General features: G+C 45.3%; 1 protein-coding gene across 1 annotated transcript; it reads left to right on the plus strand.

Moving 5' to 3' along the window:
* Positions 1 to 219: 219 nt before the first annotated feature.
* Positions 220 to 19,138, plus strand: LOC125746708 (PDZ and LIM domain protein 2-like). Its single transcript, XM_049021040.1, has 10 exons — positions 220 to 588; positions 3,363 to 3,500; positions 4,088 to 4,239; positions 5,502 to 5,550; positions 5,896 to 6,017; positions 7,963 to 8,020; positions 11,987 to 12,105; positions 14,909 to 15,036; positions 15,485 to 15,575; positions 16,033 to 19,138. Exons 2-10 carry the CDS (start codon positions 3,405 to 3,407, stop codon positions 16,223 to 16,225), a joined length of 1,008 nt encoding a protein of 335 aa, XP_048876997.1. The 5' UTR covers positions 220 to 588; positions 3,363 to 3,404; the 3' UTR covers positions 16,226 to 19,138.
* Positions 19,139 to 20,779: the final 1,641 nt, after the last annotated feature.

The following is a 20,779-nucleotide window of genomic DNA, read 5'->3' on the forward strand; positions in this document are numbered from 1 at the left end:
CCAATTTGCGGCTTAAATTTCCTGTATCATGCATGGCAACTACGCAAACATACGAAATACACGTAAGTCATTCATTGCATAAAATACAAAAACACCACAAAGACAAACATGCAATACACATATTTAAAAAATATATTTTATAATTGTGTTTCCTGTGCACACCTTGAATTAGGCGTCATACTTTCCTCATCTGGACTTTTCTTTCGTTCTGTCGTATGGGTTTCAAGGGGGAACAAAATCACAATAATCAAGCGTCAATGTGTTGTCATTCTTTTTTTCCATACAGCGAGGACGCAGTTAAATGTTTTCCGCACTCCTTCTGCTCATTAAACGCTGCACGTACGGTGTCAGAAAGCAGCAGCATGTCATTCAAAGAGTTTAATTCGACGGAAGCAGCTCTGAAGAATACTGACGGAATCATTTAATGCCCTGATTGCGCCTGGTTCCGGACGCGCCCCAGCGGAGTCCCGGTCCGGTCTTTGCTCTGGGTTCTGTTTGTCCTCCTAACGGTGCATCTACGCTTCTGAAAGTACCAGATGACCTGACATCCAGAGCCTCTCATTTAACCAATCGAACCGCAGCAATTCGGTAGGTTTTCTGGAAATATTTTGCAACCCATTTCTGCACCTTCGCTTGCATTGTCACGTCACTTTAATGGATAGTCAGTTAATACGATGGTCTTCATTAATTTAAGTCGTTTATCTTTTTGGGTATGGATCTGAATGGAAAATGTTCTTTCATTAGTTTTAGAAATGCACAAGGTAATGTAGGGCGGGTTTTTAAGTGCAGATAGCAAAGTCTTGTAATTCGTTGCGTAATTAAACTGCGTGACAGTTATTTTTCTGTGCTGTTCTTTATACTTTTTTCGGAGTTCTTCTCTATTCAGCGAAATATCAAAGGGGTAATAGGATCCATCACCGCTTTTGATATCTGCTTTAATTTTCCCGACACTGATCATTTCTATAACGTGTACTTATGCTACGCATCTAGTTTTTTGTGCCCCCGCCTAGAAACTACTGCAATCGAAGCACCATCATCCATGAATATCGAGAAGTTGTCTTTATTGATGTTTATTGCACCTTTATGCGTTCTGTCATGCGTACAATGCAGAGAAAATATTAACAAGTTCACATGAACTACCAGCCTTCAGGGAAGGTGGTTCGGATGCTGCCTCTGCTTCGCGTGTGCAGTTTGCATGATCTCCCCGCCTCCTGTGAGTTTCCAAAGACGTGCTGTTAGGGTAACTGGTAATGGGCTGGCATTCTGTCCAGCGTGTAGCCCTGTCTTGTGCTCTGTGGTTCCTGTGATAGCTTCCAGATCCCTCTGTGACCCTGTCCAGGACAGATAGTTAGAGGATGGATATATCAAAAAAGTATTTACAAGTATACATTTTTCAAGCATACTGCCACCATTAGTGCATTCGTGTTTCCATTTCTACCTTTTTATAGGTACAGATTAAGAGTGAGTGAAGGTGAAGGTCACACATCTCCCAGTACTGTTCACCATGCAGTCTGAACCCACACAATGAGCTCTTTTCCTGGTACCTTCAGATTTAAATCACTAAGGATGGATGTGCTGTTACTTCAAGTACTAATGCAGCCCTTTCCACCATTTACAGAAGTATTGCTCTGATGGGGTTTGATGAAAGGAATGTCTGAAATGAAGGTTTGTCTGTTGGCCAAGATGGCTGAAATGGTCCTCGTTTGCTCTGCCAAGAATTTTAATGGCATTATTTATCCAAAGAATCACACCCATCTCACAGTTAGGTACCCAGTCCTTTCATGCCGTTGTGTTTTTTGAGGCTTTGTTAAAGTTACAGCAGAAGGGTCTTCCTGGGACATCAGGTGACCTTTGAGCCACAAGCCCTGGTATGTGTGGATGTTATGGTTCTTAAAGTTTGGTTTAGGGGGGTGCGTCCTGAATTGCTAGGGGCCACTGGACACTGGAAGTAATGGCAGGATAAAGGTACACTAAGGCACTGTATGGAAGCATTGTGACATAAGAGTGATGCACGGACACAATAGGCTGACTGAGGCACTGCTGCTTCACTGTAGAGGGTTATATTACTTTTAAAATCCCCTTGTCGTGTCCCGGTTTCGGTCCCTAAGGAGAGAGGTCAGCTAACAGAGCCGATAGGCTTAGGATGTGAGGGTTACCCCTTTGGCCGAGGAATTCCATTTCGGCCATCGTCTGATCTGGCTCTCTCCTCTCAGCCGTTCCGTGCTTCTCCTGTGTCTCAGGAGGTGCATGTAGAAGGGCAGCATGGGTATCGGACACAGCCCGAGAAACGGCAGCTCAGGCACCATAAGGGGAATTGCATGCTGGGAAAAATCTGAGAACATTCAGTGCAACCTCAACCAATCATAATTTAACAGCCCCCCCCCCCCCTCCCCAACCAAAAAATGCTAAGAATGTTAAGTACTTTGCAAATAAAAACCTGGATGTGCCAGGTTCACTTCCCCTGCTGGAGTCCCTTTCATTAAGCTACTTAACCATAACTTAACCCTAATAATAAAATGCATTGATGGGTACAAAAATGTTCGCTGTAAGGTTGAGGTCTTAAGAGTGCCGGTAACACTTAACTTGAGGGGGCACAAATAAAGGAGGAGTAAACTCTCACGTAATGTATTAACCAAAAACTAAGTGTTAGTTACAGACTGATCCCTTGTCCATTCAGCATTAATCAATCTTAACGGTTAACAGTTAGCGAACAATTTAAATATGAATGTCTTCGTTTTAGGCAAGTATCACGCAGGGATTATACAGCGTTTGTATGGATCTTCTATGTTTTGGCTTGTTGTCTCGGGTGTAGACAAGGTGTTTATTTTGACCTGCAATGTAACCAGACCCAAGCCATGGTGATGAAAAGTAAAAAAATAAAACACTTAGCGGTACTTTAGCGATAAGTAATGATCGTTTCAAACTTTCTTAATAGCGTCCCAATCATGCCTTAAGCAGCAGCATAACACAAGACTCCGGAGCCTCTGAAAGCTCAGTTAGGGATGGATCGTGTGTTTTCCAGTCTCCAGAGGATTGGTAGGAGAGGTCTATACAGTGTATATATATATATATGTATGTATGTATGTATGTAATTTACTTGCTGTTGCCCGAGTGACAGCTATCAGCTATGGAAGCAGAGTCTGCCAGCCAACCAATTAGCATTTACTTGAGTGATTGGTGATTGGTTGCTGCATGATGTTGCATGACTCCTATAGAGTTATTGTTGTGTATATTCCTCAGAGGGATCTTTTTACACTCTTTAACAATCTTATACCACAGTTATTTTTTTCTTTCTCTATCTCTGTTAGTATCCCAACCATTCAGCCAGTCATTCAAAGTTTTTCCTTTTCCTGCTCTACTAGCATCTCACAGGTGGCTGTAAAGACAAGTGAACCTTTGGTCACATGATGCCTCTGACAGTAAACCTGATTGGTCCATCTCCCTGGGGCTTCCGAGTGTCCGGAGGGAAGGATTTCAAGAAAGCCCTAATTGTTTCCAAGGTGAGTCCTGAATGCTGAGTGCTGAGAGCCTCAGGTTTGACATGTTGGTTGACCCAGGAAAATCTCACTACTCCTCCCACTCCAGCAGCCTCCAGAAATTCTGCCTACTGGGTGATTTTGGGTGGTGTGGGTGTAGAATAAGTTATTGGCGACATTACTGGGACAATGTGGTTGGTAATTTGAGGTGCCAGTTCTTCCTTTGTCTTGTTATCTGTCACAGACTGGTTGCTAATCTTCTGAATTGAGTCATGGTAAGAAGAAAGGTAAGCTAGGAACAGCGCTGAACATCTTACGTTACACGGCTGTCTGTGTTGTGCTGTTTTATTGGTAAGCACTGCAGCAGTATTTAAGGTGACATTTGTCTTGGAATAAGGTTTTGGTAGTTTTTTGGGGTGCTTTTCAGAAGAGTATACAGGTGAGATGATTCTTGTGCGGTATATGTGTTAGGGTTAGGGTTAGGGTTAGGTACGTCTGTACGTCTTTCTGTTTGCCTGTTTCCATTTGCTGCCTTTTTGGTGATGCATATGTTTGTTTACATTTTCATGTGCCCCCCCCACCCTTCACTAGCTTCACTTTTCCCCTTCCAGGTCAGTGGGGGCAGCAAAGCAGAGCTAACAGGCCTGCGGGTAGGCGATGTCATCTTGGAGATCAATGGGGAGAGCACAAGTGAGATGTTGAACACCGAGGCGCAGAGCACTATCAGAAGCTGCAGGACACTGCTGCGGCTCCTGGTTACCCGGTGAGTGGCTTTCTTCACTTCGCACACTCACATCAATCTCCTCCTCACTGGGAGCGGGGGTCGCACTTCGGGAAGACGCATTGTTGTACTTGATCGCAGCGAACTACGTTGGCCACTGTGGGCTAGTAATACATCATCAGAAACTACATGCATCAAAAGACCTGAGCTTCCTCAGAACGTAGTCTTCTCTGGCCCTATTTGTACAGTACACTACATAGTGTGTACTACACTCAGCAGTATGTGCTATGTAGTGTACACTACAGTACTGAGCGTGCCCTTTGGAGTACGTCCTACAGCACACACTCTTCTGGGTGTACCCTTCTTAGTCCATCCTATGAATTGTACACTACAGAGTGCACACTATGGAGTGTACTGAGCGTGCCCTTTGGAGTACGTCCTACAGCACATTTCCATCTGTGTGTACCCTCCTTATGTACCCTACAAAGTGTACACTATAGAGTATACACTATGCAGTGCTCTTTGTGGAGTGCACACTATGGTAATGACAATGACGCCACTGCTGCCGTCTGCTTCGATCCTTGAAAAAGCAGAACGGTGCCTGAAAACAATCTGCACGAACATCATTTCTTATACGTCTCAACTGGTTCTTGTTACTGCTTCATAAGTTTGCAGGATCATTTGAAAAGCATGGCTGTGCTTTGATTGTTGTTGTCGTCTTGTCTGAAGATCTTGTGTAAATGAGTCGCCTCCTCCTTCATGTCCTGCTCCAGGACTGGTGGCTTAACCCATGAAAAAACGAAAGGTTAATACACTCCTACAAAGTCAGCAGGGGAAACTCGCGTTGCTCCTCGCACTGCAGTTGCTGCCTCAGTGTTTCTAAACATTTAAATAATGGTGTTTTTTTTTCAGTTTATGTCTTAGAAGTATGACTTCCAGAAATGTGCGGCTGGGCTTTGGCAGAACCGTACTGTTGCGGTGGATTGTTGAAGCCAGAATGGGAAGCAGAACTTCCTCTGTAGAATCAGTGGAGGCCCGATGTGGAATTCCGGTCCCAGGTCAACCATCACCCATGTTGTGGGAGAGGACCTGGTCCATTTGGGGACGTCCCACACAGGGTTAAGATAGAAACTTCAAGGCGAACCTCATCTCAGGCTAGAAGTTCATGTCAGCGCCCACGGCAGCTATATGTAGGGAATGTAGTTTATGACTAGGGTGTAACCCAAAGGGTGAGTGATTAAGCAGTACCACCCAGCTTGGAAACAACTTCTAATTGGTTCCTTTCTGTGTTTGCACCCCCGCAGGCCAGGGCCACCTCGCCCAGGATGCACTGGTGGATGCACGGAGGAGCAGGTGGGAGGAGCAACAATGATGTAACTTACTCTTCAAGAGAAGTTCATCCACTACTCATGGATGTGCTGCAGAACCAAATAAGCACATTTATATTACTGCTATATTTCTCAATAATGAATAGTTTGCGCGTGGATGTAGAAGCCTTCATATAAAGATCAATATTAGCTGAAGTATCTGCTTTTCACCTGTTGTAGTGGCTTAATCCTTCCTATTAATGTATTTGATCTTTTAGATCACAGATATTAGTTCAGTACTGCAGCGTGTGCTCTGTGTTTAATTAAAAACTAGGGTTTGATGATTTACATAAAAGCTCAGTGATGTGCATTTCCATCTTCCATACTGAAGGAGGCGCTCTTTGCAAGTCAGGACAGCAGCGTGGAGCCCATCTCATCCAGAATCAGTTTCCCGGAGCCACCCGTCAACCCCAAAGGGATTATGGGGGCCCATACTCCTGCCAACGCCAAGAGGTAACAGCTAATGAAGATTTATCTAGAAGGACTTTTAAGTGGGGTTTGGTTGCTGTACAGCTGGGTTCGAGTCGGGTTGTAGCTTTTTAATGTAACTCAATGCAATGCACTATACTATAGATATCAATGCTGTGCTGGCCATTATATTTCCTCATTCATGCCCCTTCAATGACAGCCAAACCCTGTTCCAAACCTCCACCCAAAAGCCATAGGAAACCCATCAGCTGTCTGTAATCAACCACGTCTCCCTGGGAAACAGCACTGACTGTGTCATCAGCGGTGCTGCAAGTCCCAGCACCTTCCCACCCCCACTGATTCTAGCAGCAGAAAGCTCATAAATGATATGAAGATAAAGACAATCATATCAAGGCAAGCCAGTCTTTGGAACTCAGAAAACGTTTCCAGACTTTCCTTCTGCAAAATGACCTTCAGTTTTACATTAGTTGTTAGATAACAATTGGGTCATTTGAAGACACTTCTGTAAACATGAAGGTGCCACTGTGTCTAATTTACAGGATTCAAATAACGTGCAATTCTGTGACAGAACAAAATATTTGTGTTATTTGTTGAGCGTGATCAGTATCAAAACAAGGGCTGACACAGCCTGTGGCTCCCAAAAACCAGAGCTGAACGACTAGGTGGTGAACAGCAGTAGGAACAGGTTGGCTGAAGGTGGGTGTTCATGCTAAGATTGTGTGTGTATGTGGAAAAAGACAGTAACTAAATGAACAACAAATTTTCCAAAATCCACTCAGTCCATTTTTAGTTATTTTGAGATGAATCCACCAGTGTCAGACATCCACATAACATGTTACAGTATTAGATACCAAAACTTAGTCAGTCCTCATGTAATCCAGCAAAGAACGTTTGTTAAATTTCCACACTTAGTGGATTCACTAAGTCCACAGAAATGGTACTTACTTATAAACTTATCCCATATATGTATCCCATAGACTGAGTGAGTTTTGTAAATTCGCTTTTCAAATGGTTGAATACATATAAGACACACTTTATGGCCAAATGTATGTGGACACCAGCTTATCCAACATCTCACTCTGAAACCAAGAGTAATTGTCTTCGCTATAATGGGCTTTACATTTCTGAGAAGGGTTTCCATTAGAGGGGCAGCATGGTGGTGCAGTGGTTAGCACTGTTGCCTCACACCTCTGGGACCCGGGTTCGAATCTCCACCTGGGTCACATGTGTGTGGAGTTTGCATGTTCTCCCCATGTCGTCGTGGGGTTTCCTCCGGGAACTCCGGTTTCCCCCCACAGTCCAAAAACATGTTGAGGCTAATTGGACTTGCTAAATTGCCTGTAGGAATGCATGTGAGAGTGAATGGTGTGTGAGTGTGCCCTGCGATGGGCTGGCCCCCCATCCTGGGTTGTTCCCAGCCTCGTGCCCATTGCTTCCAGGATAGGCTCCGGACCCCCCGCGACCCAATAGGATAAGCGGTTTGGAAAATGGATGGATGGATGGATGGATGGTTTCCATTAGATGCTTGAAATTGTCGCTATTCAGGTTGACCAAGAGGCATAAATTTGCCAAGCTGACATAACATCCTATGATGGTGAAAGTCTTCTGTATCTCTCCTGTAACCTCTCCTGTACAGTATGACCCCCCCATTCTGTTGCCAGTTTATTTGCTACAGATTACATGGCTGTTTGCTTAATTATACACTGAGTCAGCAACAGGTGTGACTTAATTAGCCAGTTCCTCTAATTAATATGGGTGTCGTGTCCTTTTGGCCATGTAGTACAAATTACCCATTTATGAAAGTACTTGGAAAACTACATTCTGTGTTGGAAATGTGCTCTGTGATTAATATATGCATATATTGGCATTTTATCTTTCAGGCCTCAAAATCTCCTAGACAGACACTGGGGGCTCTGAACCTTCTTCACTCACTCTCCCTCCAACCTGTACCTGCTCTGTGTCTCTACAGGTTGTGCTGCATCCAGCCTCAAACCTTCAACCATGGGCTTGCCAGACCTGCAGCCCAGGTAATTGGGTCTTCTGTCCCTCATCTTTAGACCTTTCTCCACCCACACGTCAAGGATTCCTCCAAAGCATATATACTTGGTTCATCAACTCTACACCTTCCACCGCTCCCAGCGATCCCAGATCTTCTGCTCGATACATTCTTTATATTCTTCAAATGTGTCCCACACGCTTGTTGTTATGAGATGTTTGTCAGCTCTTGTGTTGATAGGAGGTCCTAGGTGTCATCTACAGAGCATCTAAAGGAAGCTGGCAGTGAGGTGGCAGCTGTTCCAAGTTGCCATCATTAACGTTTTCCGCATTTGATGTTTTACACATCTCAGGCTGTGCAGAGAAATTCATTTGACAATTACGAGATGGGATGGCTCTCCAGCCAGTGGACAGGAAGTCGCAGAAACTTAACACTGAAATGCATATACAAATTCCATAATGCTCTTCGGAAAAAAACGTGGAGCTGTACGGAGGGAAGAACTCTGCAGTCACAGCTGCAAAGAATTACGTTTTTTTTTTTTTTGGATGTAATTTATAGCTGAAACTTCGGCAGATGGTGAGTGTGAGAAGAACGTCAAGAACGGCATTAATGAACTGGAGACGACCCAGGAGACAGCCTCTGATCTCAGTCATGATTGGAGCTCTGGCTTTTTTGACTGGGGGGGTCCTGTAACTGCAGTGACATGACGCCAACTTGCACAACATCATATGGAATGCTCCATCTTAATAGCACTCCAGACATAAGAACATAAGAAATTTACAAACGAGAGGAGGCCATTCTGCCCATCAAGCTCGTTTGTTGAGAACGTCACTAATATTTCAAAGTTGGCAAAATCTTATCTAGCTCTGGTTTAAAGGAACCCAGGGTTTTAACTTGCCCTACACTAGCAGGAAGACTATTCCATACTCTAACTACACACTGTGTAAAGAAGTGCTTCCTCAAATTCGTTTTACAATGTTCTCCCACTAATTTCCACTTATGGCCACGAGTTATAGTATTTAAACTAATATTGAATAAGAACATAAGAAACTGACATATCACAAACAAGGGTCGCTGGTTTTAGTAACAGGACCTGCTCCTGTAACCTTCATTGTTTCAGGTAAGGCATCCAAGTTCAGTTCAGTTGTGTCAAATGCATAAAACTATACATTGCTTTGGCAATTGCAAAGGGTGGGACAGTCAAACTCTTCCGATGTATTTGGCCAATGATACCCGAGATGGGAATCACTCCAAAGAACATGTGTTAAGGACGTGTCCCATATGATTATTTCTAGAAATGAAAATAGCAGATGGACAGGTCAGCTACAGTATGAGCTTGAATGATGAACTATCCATCACCTTGAACAAAGCGGCATACTTACTACAATACTCAGGCTACAGCAGACAGCCAGCAGTTAAATGTATGCCGCTGTAAGAACCTTTGTAGATGATCCATAGTCACTCATCTGTAAGAAGCCTGCGGCTCTGCTTTGACTGAAGGCAGGCGGGTTTCTTATTCTCCTGACCTGGAGAGTAGGGATGCCAGGACCCAAATGTACCCCCCCGTCCCCAGCTCCCCCCCCCCCCCCCCCGCCATCTTCCCGGAATCCAACCTCTCTCCTGCCAGCTAGACCATGACAAAACTGTTTGTTTTTCCAGGTCCTTAAGTAGCAAGGTAGAAAGTGGGCATTCTATCTTCACTATAGGTCTCCACCGCCCCCCTCCCCCCAACCATAGATCCCCTCCTCCTCTGTTCATGAGCCTGGATGTCGGTGTTGGTCTTTCCTGTCCTTTTATTTTTTTTTTAGCAGTGGAGAATGTTGACAAAGAGAGGTGGATAGTTCGGGTCCAGAAAGTACAAATCCAGACCGAGATTTTCTTTCAACCAACCAGTTGAGTCCTCTGACTGTGACTCCTTATACTCCACTGGTTGGTTGAAACAAAGTCTTGGTCTGGATTTTTACTTTCTGGACCTGAACTATTCACCTCTGTTGACAATGGACATCGGCTGAATAAGAGCAGAATCCTGCAGCCCTTTGTTGTGAAGACTGTGGCCAAAGGAGGACAGGGTGAGCGTTGGCATCGCCCAAGCTGTCGCTGAGGAAGCCACCTAGCATTTTATTTTTTTCTTTTTCTATCACGGTGTTTTTGCTCCTGCCACAGCTGGCCAGTGAGCGTGACGATGTACCACAAACACTTTAGCATCTGGTCCTACTGCTGGTTTCACCAAGAACCTTGGCAATGGCATGATGTAGAAAGCATGGGGGATATTAGATGCAGCTTGCAGTTCAGTCGCGGCTGAATGACTAATTCTGGCATGTCGACGATCCCTTGACAGCTTTTGTTCTAAGCTGCTGGCATCATATTTTGTGAGTGACAGGCACTTCTCATACTCGGACACCCCCCCCCCCCCCCCCCCCCCAAATCGAAGGATGTAGTCAGCAGTGTGTGTCTCGTTAGCGCAGCAATAAACGCCTGCAAATGATCTTGCAATCGTCTGCGCCTCCCTGGAGCAGCATGTGTGAAGTTCATTAAATGCTCACTGGCCAGGAGCTCCAACTATGATTCCTCACTGATACCAAGTCAGCATGACCAGGGACAAATCGGTTCGGCAGGCGCTGGCCGTTTTGGTCACTGGGAGAGGTTGGGTTAACCCTCCCACCCTGGAGGGCATTTTGGGACCATGGATACCATCAAATCTGAGGAAAGATTTTTATTAGAGCTCAGAAAACGATGAAATTGTAATTATGTGGCGTGATGCAGCTGTCCGGCATTGTAAAGGGAATGTAAATAGAGCATAGACAGGCACTGCATCCAGGGAGCTGAACGCCGGCGTTTGAGTCTTACCAGTGGACTCCCGTTCCTTGTGGCCAGCCTGTGGGACCAGGAATAATTGCATGTTGACTTATTTTCAGCCACATTCCTGTAACCCCACTCCGGTCCAACACAAACAGGCTGCAGCCCAGGCCAGACTCCTGGAGGGGTGCTGTGGGTGGAATTAAACAGAATGTGAGGTCGAATTGGCTGAAACGTGTCTATAAATGGTGAAACGAATGGGAGTACAGTTTTTTGGTCTATCAGCGGCTGTCTGAAGCAGTCCATGCAGGCTGTGCCAGGGAGCCGTGCTGGACATTAGCGAGGCCTCCCAGGAAAAAACACACTAATAGCTGCTTAGGGCCCAGTGACCAGCAGGGGGAGCTCCAAACTGATCAGCCTATCAATGGGAAGGGAGATGATGAATGAGACCTAGACTAATCAGATTTTGCTTGGGTCCCCGGTAAGGGCAGGGCCGGCCCTGAATGACTAACGGGACTAACGCTGTTCTGTTTCGCTTTGGAATTGGGTTGTGGAAGTTGCTGGAGCGCAGGCCAGTGACTGGCTGGGGCGTCCCCTGGCGAAGCTCACAGGAAGCCCAGGTTCTGGGATCTGTCTCCCAAATGTCCCCCACGATGTAATAAAAACCTTCTATTTTAATGTTGTGGGGACCATATTTCAGGTCCCCACAAAGATCTGTGAATGCAATCAAAAACCAGAAATGCCAAAAGTCTTGTTTTGTTTGGTTACTCATGGTTATGGTTAGGGCTGGGGGGGGGGGGTTAAGGTCATCATGTTGGGATTAGAGTTTTATCCCATAGAACTGAATGAAGAGTCCCCACAAAGATATAACTGTGAACCTGTGTGTGTGTGTGTGTGTTATACATCTACATACGGGGTCCCTGAATGGATAAAGGGCTCCCTCATGTGGACAGAGAGAGTTATTAGTTGCCCTCCGTCCATCTGTCAACTTCTTGTATATGTTCTTGTTGTGACAGAGAAGGGAGGGTGTCTTACTTTTAAGGGTCTTTTAAAGAGAAAATTAGGGCTAATTCAGGTCATTGCTATCAATGAATGCTGGTCTGGGAATAACCTGTGTTTAAATGAATGATGCAGGAATTTCTGGTAGGAAAATGTGGAGTAACTCAGCCTTTCTACCTTTCTCTGTCTGCATGTGTTTCAGGATCCCCTCCCAGCCGCCGAAAGGGGCAGCTCTGCACCTAATCTGACTGCCCCCACCCCAGTAAGCCTGCTCCCCCCGGACCCCAGCGATACAGAAATGCCCGCTCCACACGGGCAAAGGTGAGCATTTGAACAGGCCAGGTAACACCCCCTACGCAAGAAGAATATTGGCAGGCGTCATAATGAAAAACAGAAAGGTCCATATGTGTGGATTTTCGCTCCAAACCAAAGGCAGCCTTGCAGCACTAATTACCGTTTGTAGCGCTAATGTACCTTGTAAGCATTACACACCTTTCTGCATCCTGTAATACAGTGTTTCTCGGACCAGTCCAGAAAGCAAAAATGTGAACCGTCTGTGGGTCCCCGAGGACTGGTCCGAGAAACACTGACCTAATTAAAGGGAAACGAGAGGTACTGCTGAAAATGTTAAATTCCAGAGCATCATGCGGAAAAGATAAGGCTGAGATGCTGACATACATATGGTAATATTTCTCAAAATATCTCTGTTCGTAATAACACAAGCGTGCTCATATCTTCACTGCTAAAAGCAAGGACACTGAGGTCATAGGTCAGGGTGCCAAAAGTCATGTGGAGTCATACATCATCTTGTGGTCCTTCTCCACGTACCAGAGGCTATTGCATTTATCTTGGAACAAAAATGGCCAGCCACATAATACCAAAAAACTGGAAAGACCACAAACCTGCTCAAAACACAATTTCATCTCCCTGAAAAGGAGAAACATTGTATTTAACAGTTTTAGTCAGAGATTTTTTCTTTTTCTGAGATTCATTTTTTTGTTCAGATTCACTAAGCAGAAATTAATGGGCAGTTTGCACAATGCAGATATGTGTGAGATTTCCTGACATATATTCAGTACAGTCTGTTCAGTCTAATACCCAGATGCACAAATGGGAAAATGTGTAAATACTGAAAACTATATTTAGGCATTAAGAAATTATAGCAATAAAGTCATAGTCCAATCTAGCCTTCATCATCCATGCCCCAAAGATATTTTTCCGCCTCTGTTAAGCTGTGCCTCCATTTACCCAATCAGAGGACAGCTCCAATTACAGGCCCGCCCCTTTTGTTATTTCAAAACCTGTGAGTGGCTGGCCCAGCTCAGCATATCAACCCTCCCGCTCGCTTTCATGTGTGGGACTGATTCACTTTTGTGGTGTGTGTGTGTGTGTTAGCACGCCTGTGTTTGTGTACGTGTGTGCATGTATTCTGAGAAATACGGACTATAACAGCAGGCTGGATAAACACCAAAGCTCTCATCCCACCCACCAGCATTAGCAGGCTTGTGAGAAATTTATGTTGATTTTCAGGTAAGTCTGTTCATGTTTTGCTTTTCTCTCTGAGTATTTAGATGTCTAAATCTCAGAGAAAAATACTCAGTGATTTTATATTGGAATAAGTCATTTTCTGATACCATTCTTATTTATTTAATTTCTTTTATTAAACATTCATTCTGAGTAGTTCAATGTCTGCTTCTAAACCTGGATTTCAGCATTTTCCCCAAGGGATAACTTTGAAGTTTGATATATTTTTTTGAAGTTCTTTTTTTTTGAAGTTCTTTTTTTTTTAAGTTATTTTCTTTTGAAGTGTTTTGTATCTCTGGATTGAGTTAGGCATGCACTTCTAATTGAATAAAACCAAAGAAACGTGCGGGCGTTTGTTTTTTTTCATGATGACAAACACCTTGCTGTATAAAGTCCTTTGCAAGATATTTCCTACACAGTATGACAAAATGCTTGTCTGTTTGCTGTCCTTCTTGGCCTGAGTTTAAGCACCAACACGAGGGATTGAGATGATGATGTGGGATATTAGCAGGTTTTTTTTGTATATTGAGATCAGCAGTTTGTGGTTGCTTGTTTGAGATTTTTGACTTGGAATCTCGTTTGAGATTATTTTTATGCTTTTATAGAGCTTAGAATAATAAAAGAGGCAGACCTTTTAGCTACTTCTAAAAAGCACACACAGACAGAATCACGTGCACGATTGTTTCTCTCTTACAGACATTACGAAAATATAAGCTGATGTATTCCATCCCCTTTGTGAACAGATGTGTGTATTTATGGCAATATACAAATAATAGCAAAAGGAGAATATTTCTCATGGGAAGCATAAAATTAAACAGCTGCAGTGGCAAGTTTTCGCTGCCTGTGGTATTTTCTCATAGCCAACCCGCTGTGTTCAGGTAACACCCATTAATTACCTAACAAGCAAGCTGTCTGACGGAGCTGGAAGCTTCATTCCACTTCGTCGTAAACCCACTGAAAAATAAAGCGGTAAATACGGGCATCCCTGCTTGCATTGTGATTGCAGAGGTTTCCTGTTTCAGCTACACCGGAGGCTTATTAAATGTAATAAGCAATTTACACGTTTAAATGTGTGAAGACAGAGAGGCAGAGAGGGCTGAGCACGCAACACCCTGAGGATTTGAGGTCTGCTGTGTGTGGCATAATTAAAGGTATTTAATAGAGCTATTCATGCAGGAATATGCCAGGCACAGGGCCATAAATTCATTCTGTGCTTTGCTTACCAATAAACTAAATGAACTCAGGTATGGAGTTGGTTGGTCACCTCTTCTCCATATCTAGAAGGCTGTTTTGGAAGAGTAGCCCGTGTTAAAAAAATTATGAATGAGGTATGTGATGCACATCAATAACTGTGTCTGAGGGCATAAATGATTATTAAATATCATCAAATCCTATGCTATAACATGTGACTGTGAACAGGCCACACACAACACTTTGGTGATTGATGGTTCAAAATGTGTATTTTACTCTGGGTGTATGAGATGTCTTTAGCAGGTCTGTGCTGATATGACAGACGCACTACAATATTAATACACTCAAGTTCTAGTAACTAAGAGGGCCTGTTAAATTAGCTAGTTAAATGCCATTTTTTCTATTCCAGCATGCAGAGGCTGGATCGTGACTCCGAGGTCTACAAGATGCTCCAAGAGAACAGGCACTCGCGCACCCAACCCCGCCAGTCATACAGCTTCCGCCTGCTGCAGGAGGAACTGGAGGCAGGAGAGAAAGGTGAGACCGCAGCTCCCGCCTGTGCCCAGCAGGGGGCGCCGCTGCTCCATGCATATCCCTGTCAAAGACGTCAAAGGTGGTTTAGCAATAGAGAAATCTGGATACGCTGTTAAAAAAAAAATAATAATAAACCCTCCCAGATCAAATCTAGAGCATTATGCTCAGACCACTTTCAAGCCAGGTGCTCAGTCTGCAAAGTCTTTAAAGGCACTCTCACTCGTTAAACCGGCAACATTTATGTAGCAATTTGCACTTACGGTATCTGCAAGAGCCCATGGTAATTTAATGGGAAGAGAAAGAGTCTCTCTTTCTCCTGTGTGTAATGAAACGCCCACTGCCCCCCCCCCCCCCCCCCCAAGCCCAGCAGTGACTGCTGAGACCTGCTCGCCAATGTCCCCTTTTCTTAATGAGGACTCTCTCCACGGACCCTCTGTCTGCTCTGCTCCAGGTGAAAGCCCGCGATTCCCGCCGCGCATCAGCAGCTCCGCCTCTGCCTCGCAGCAGCTGCACACCTGTGAGAAATGTGGCACCGGCATTGTGTGAGCTTCCATAAGGGCCGCCTGCAGCACTGTATAATCTCAGCCCCCCTACTGTTGTATAGACTCAGACCTTGGTACTGACTCAGACTGCTGTACAGACTCTGGCTTCTCTATAAATTCTGGCTGTGTTACTGACTCAGATATTATTACACATTCAGGCTGTTGTATTGAATCATTCAGATACATATGCTCAGGTTGCTGTAGAGGATGATACAGTTGTACAAACTCAAACCACAGTATGTACTCAGGCTGTAATATAGACTCAGAACAGTGTTAATATCTAGGCTGCTGTATAGCCTCATACTGTTGTATAGGCTCACATTGCTAAATGGATTTAGTCTGCTGTATAGACTCATCTTATTGTATGGACTCACTTGGCTATGCGTACTCAGACTGGTGTATAGACTCACACTTGTGTCAGACTTGTCTATGGACTATCTTTCTATCTTTCCTCCAGCACGCAGGCTGTACGCATCACAGAGGGTCGCTACCGACACCCAGAGTGCTACGCCTGTGCGCAGTGTGGCCTCAGCCTGAAGATGCGTGGCCACTTCTGGGTGGGGGAGGAGATGTTCTGTGAGAAGCACGCCCAGGAGCGGCACCAAGGCCTTGGCAGTGGGCGCCGAGCCGCCGTTTCCCCTCCACGTTAGACCTCCGCCCCTCCCCAGCATCCTCACTTTCACAGACACCGGTCACTTTGTCAGACGCCAGCTCCCCATTTAACTCTAGTAGCTGCTCCAGCAGTTAAAGCCCAGCTTGGCCACTGGGATCAAGCTGTTCCACCCCTCACTTCTCCAAAGCCCCGGTCCTCACCCTCTAAGTCCCACAGTGACAAACTGCCCCTGTTATTCCTCCACTGCGAATGAGCTGGACAAGGATGCAGTGGTGGAGAAGCAGTACCCAGCACCTCTGTGATCTTTGAATCTCTTGTAGCCTGTTTTTTTGAGAAATTATCAAGTGCAGGAGAGAACCATAGCAGACAGGGGTTTGGCTCTGGTTGGTCACATACCATCATACATTTTAGGCTGATATTATTAATAAAAAATTATTCATAAAACAAGTTACATGCATGTCAGTTCAGGTGATTGTGCTTTATGTGTCACAGGAAATAGAAACAATGATATAGATCATTGCATCTGAACTCCCAGACACAGTAAAAGGTAACTGAAAGGCATGTATTTTTCTTGATCTTATCATGGTTGTACATGTGGGTGTCAAAATCAGATTTCCATATCCTTGGGCATTTTCAAAGTAGCTCGTTTTAACCAGAATGAAAACGGATTGTCGGGTTTTTTGTGCTTACTGAACTGAATTATGAACCAAAGACTTTCCATCTAGTTGTTCTGTGATAATTTACAAACATCCCGGTAGATAAGTAGTCTGCCTTTGACCTTTTCTCTTTCTTTCTGCAAGCTCTGGGCCGATAGGCTGCTCTCGCTTTACTATGGTATTTGACAGTGTAATGCTAGATTCTGTCAGGGGAGCTGGTCCAGATGCACCCCGATTACTGAATGTGGAGAAGGAATTGCGATGGGATTTAGGTTCACGCCTTAATTAAGACGATATGCGCGACAGATTACATGTGGAAACGTATCGCTCAAAGCGAAAATCCAGAAAAAAATTAAACGCAAATCGCAGTCATTTGGTGGCTATATTGGGCCGGAACCAGTTGTTTTAACAGCTGGGAAATATAACCGGGACTATAGTAACGAATTATCAGATCATTCAGTCTTGTAGGTCTATGTGCTGATCGCAGGCTCTTGCTGGACGCCTGCTGGAACAGGAGTAGGTGAGTCAGAGTAGAGCTGTTCTCTACAGGAGCTCTACATAACAGTGGTTGCATTAGTACCAGTGAACCAGCGTAGAGTTTGACCGTAACCTGACATTTTATAACTGTCTATGCGTCTCTGAAAACGCCAAAGACGAGGCAATGGTACGTACACAGATGAGCCACTTAAGGCTCTGAATTTTTAACAGTTTACGTGGAGTTTGAGATCTCTTTTGGCTTGTACTAGTGCGCAATTTGTGCATTTACATTTACCGCAAACTGAACTCCTCTCAAATAAATTATATTATAGATAACGCGAAAAGAATAAAATATTAGAAACATAAAAAACCTTCGGAATGGAACATAATTGGCCTGAATGTTCCTTCACTGGCAACGATTGTCTTTTCCATACTCTTTCTTGTTATTGCTGTTTTGAAGTCTGACTGTTTATAGCCCACCTAGATTCATACCATACTTCTTAGACATGCCGCTTTGCAGGGATGCTGCGGTTTAGGTCTCCGGACCTGACATGCCGCTTTGCAGCGGGTTTCAGTTTCACAATGTGTCGACTTCGCCGAGTCCTGTGGTCCTTGCTGCCTAAAGGTCTCCGCTATGAGTCATCATGTGTGAATTATGTTTATATAAAGCAACAATGACAACTTTATATATAGGGCAGCGCTCATACATGAAAGAATGAATTGGCACTGCAAGGTTACAATGGAAGAGGCCGGGGCAGTCATAGTCTGCTTATCCACTATGATGCCAAGCAAGAACGGTGCCAAACTAGTAACTGTTGCGATTATTATTACAATGATGTGGTGACAGAATAATAAAATACAACTTCATGATAGTTAATTTTATGCTGTATTGTTCCAATGTGAGTAATATACAGATAGCACTGTAAACATTGCACACTGTCAGAAAAAAGCGGGCAGCCCTGGTACAAGTTTGTTCCCCAAGGTACAAACAACACTGATGTACCCCAATGGTACAAAATGCTCCTCTGTATCCATTTCTGTATCTTAGATTAAACTAAAAGGTACATTTACCTGCAGCTAGGGTACAAGTGGCAGACCCCTGAGGGTCGAGCCCCAGTGACAAGTCACTGTACCCTGAAAGGTACAAATCGGCTATAAGACAGCATTTATTCACAGAATGCAATACCATATAGAGATTAAATAATATGGATTATCAATGCTTGGGGAAAAAACTTTATGGCACACCCTGATCGCAACAGTTAAAATGCAAAATTAAGATATTCAGTATCTAGGTCAAAAGTTTGGACACCTTCCCACATAAAGGTTCGTTTGTACTATTTTCTACATTTTAGAGAGCAGCAGAGTGATCCCACAATTGGGACCTTGAACCAGGCCCTTAACCCCAGTCACTCCAGGGACTGGCTGATCCTACTGTCTCCTCTACGCCAGTTTCATGAGGCGGCCTCCCGGGATGCTTTTCCAGCTGTGCTCAACTTTGTGGATGGCTTGGTGTCTCCAAACTTTTGACTGGCGCTGTAAAATGGGGGATGGCGTTTGGCTGAGTGGGTGAGGCAGCTGGGTCTGTGATTATGAAGACACCTGTTTGAATCCCAGTATCAGGAGAGTGATATCGCCACTGGGTCTCAGAGCACAAACAGTAACCCCAATAACTGTTTGACGCCACCTTCCTGTTTGATCCCGCCTTCCTGTTTGACCCCGCCTTCCTGTTTGACCCCGCCTTCCTGTTTGACCCCGCCTTCCCAATTGTTTGTCTCTTGGGACCTGCTGAATAAATAAAACATAAATGTCAAATTAAACCGTGCTTTTGTCTTCTGCAGCCTCACACACAGCTGTTTACTAAACCACCACGACACTGTGAGTTTGTTATGGTCCTATTGGATCCATCCATCCATCGATTCATCCACCTTCATTCATCCATGTTCATTTTCTGACACCGCTTGTCCTCTTCTGGATCATGGGGGTTCGGAGTCTATCCCAGAGGCTAAGGACGCAAGGCAGAGAACAACCCAGGATGGGGCGCCAACCCCTCGCGGGGCACACTCACACACCAGTCACTCACACACCAGTCACTCTCACACCAGTCACTCACACACCAGTCACTCACACACCAGTCACTCTCACACCCATCACTCACACACCAGTCACTCACACACCCGTCACTCACACACCAGTCACTCACACACCCGTCACTCACACACCAGTCACTCTCACACCCGTCACTCACACACCCGTCACTCACACACCAGTCACTCACACACCAGTCACTCACACACCAGTCACTCACACACCAGTAACTCACACACCAGTCACTCTCACACCCGTCACTCTCACACCCATCACTTACACACCCGTCACTCACACTATCGTCACTCTCACACACCAGTCACTCACACACCCGTCACTCACACACCAGTCACTCACACACCATTCACTCACACACCAGTCACTCACACACCATTCACTCACACACCCATCACTTACACACCATTCACTCACACACCAGTCACTCACACACCAGTCACTCTCACACCCATCACTCACACACCATTCACTCACACACCAGTCACTCACACACCATTCACTCACACACCAGTCACTCACACACCATTCACTCTCACACCCATCACTTACACACCTGTCACTCACACAGCATTCACTCACACACCAGTCACTCACACACCATTCACTCTCACACCCATCACTTACACACCCATCACTCACACACCAGTCACTCACACACCCGTCACTCACACACCCGTCACTCACACACCAGTCACTCACACACCCGTCACTCACACACCAGTCACTCACACACCAGTCACTCTCACACCCGTCACTCACACACCCGTCACTCACACACCAGTCACTCACACACCCGTCACTCACACACCCGTCACTCACACACCCGTCACTCACACACCCATCACTCACACACCAGTCACTCACACACCCGTCACTCACACACCCGTCACTCACACACCAGTCACTCACACACCCGTCACTCACACACCAGTCACTCTCACACCCGTCACTCACACACCCGTCACTCACACACCAGTCACTCACACACCCGTCACTCACACACCCGTCACTCACACACCCGTCACTCACACGCCAGTCACTCACACGCCAGTCACTCACACGCCCGTCACTCACACGCCAGTCACTCACACGCCAGTCACTCACACGCCCGTCACTCACACGCCAGTCACTCACACACCAGTCACTCACACACCCGTCACTCTCACACCAGTCACTCACACACCAGTCACTCACACACCCGTCACTCACACACCAGTCACTCACACACCCGTCACTCACACACCAGTCACTCACACACCAGTCACTCACACACCAGTCACTTACACACCATTCACTCACACCAGTCACTCTCACACCCATCACTCACACACCAGTCACTCACACACCAGTCACTC

The sequence above is a fragment of the Brienomyrus brachyistius genome, chromosome 7, assembly GCF_023856365.1.
Source record: "Brienomyrus brachyistius isolate T26 chromosome 7, BBRACH_0.4, whole genome shotgun sequence".
Lineage (NCBI taxonomy): Eukaryota > Metazoa > Chordata > Actinopteri > Osteoglossiformes > Mormyridae > Brienomyrus > Brienomyrus brachyistius.

What these genes read in the sequence shown, in the direction of transcription:
- LOC125746708 (XM_049021040.1), top strand. Translation starts at nt 3,405, where the DNA reads ATGATGCCTCTGACAGTAAACCTGATTGGTCCATCTCCCTGGGGCTTC. An exon ending in CTGCGGCTCCTGGTTACCCG is followed by an intron (nt 4,240 to 5,501) that starts GTGAGTGGCTTT and finishes GCACCCCCGCAG; the next exon opens with GCCAGGGCCACCTCGCCCAG. An exon ending in AAATGTGGCACCGGCATTGT is followed by an intron (nt 15,576 to 16,032) that starts GTGAGCTTCCAT and finishes TCTTTCCTCCAG; the next exon opens with CACGCAGGCTGTACGCATCA.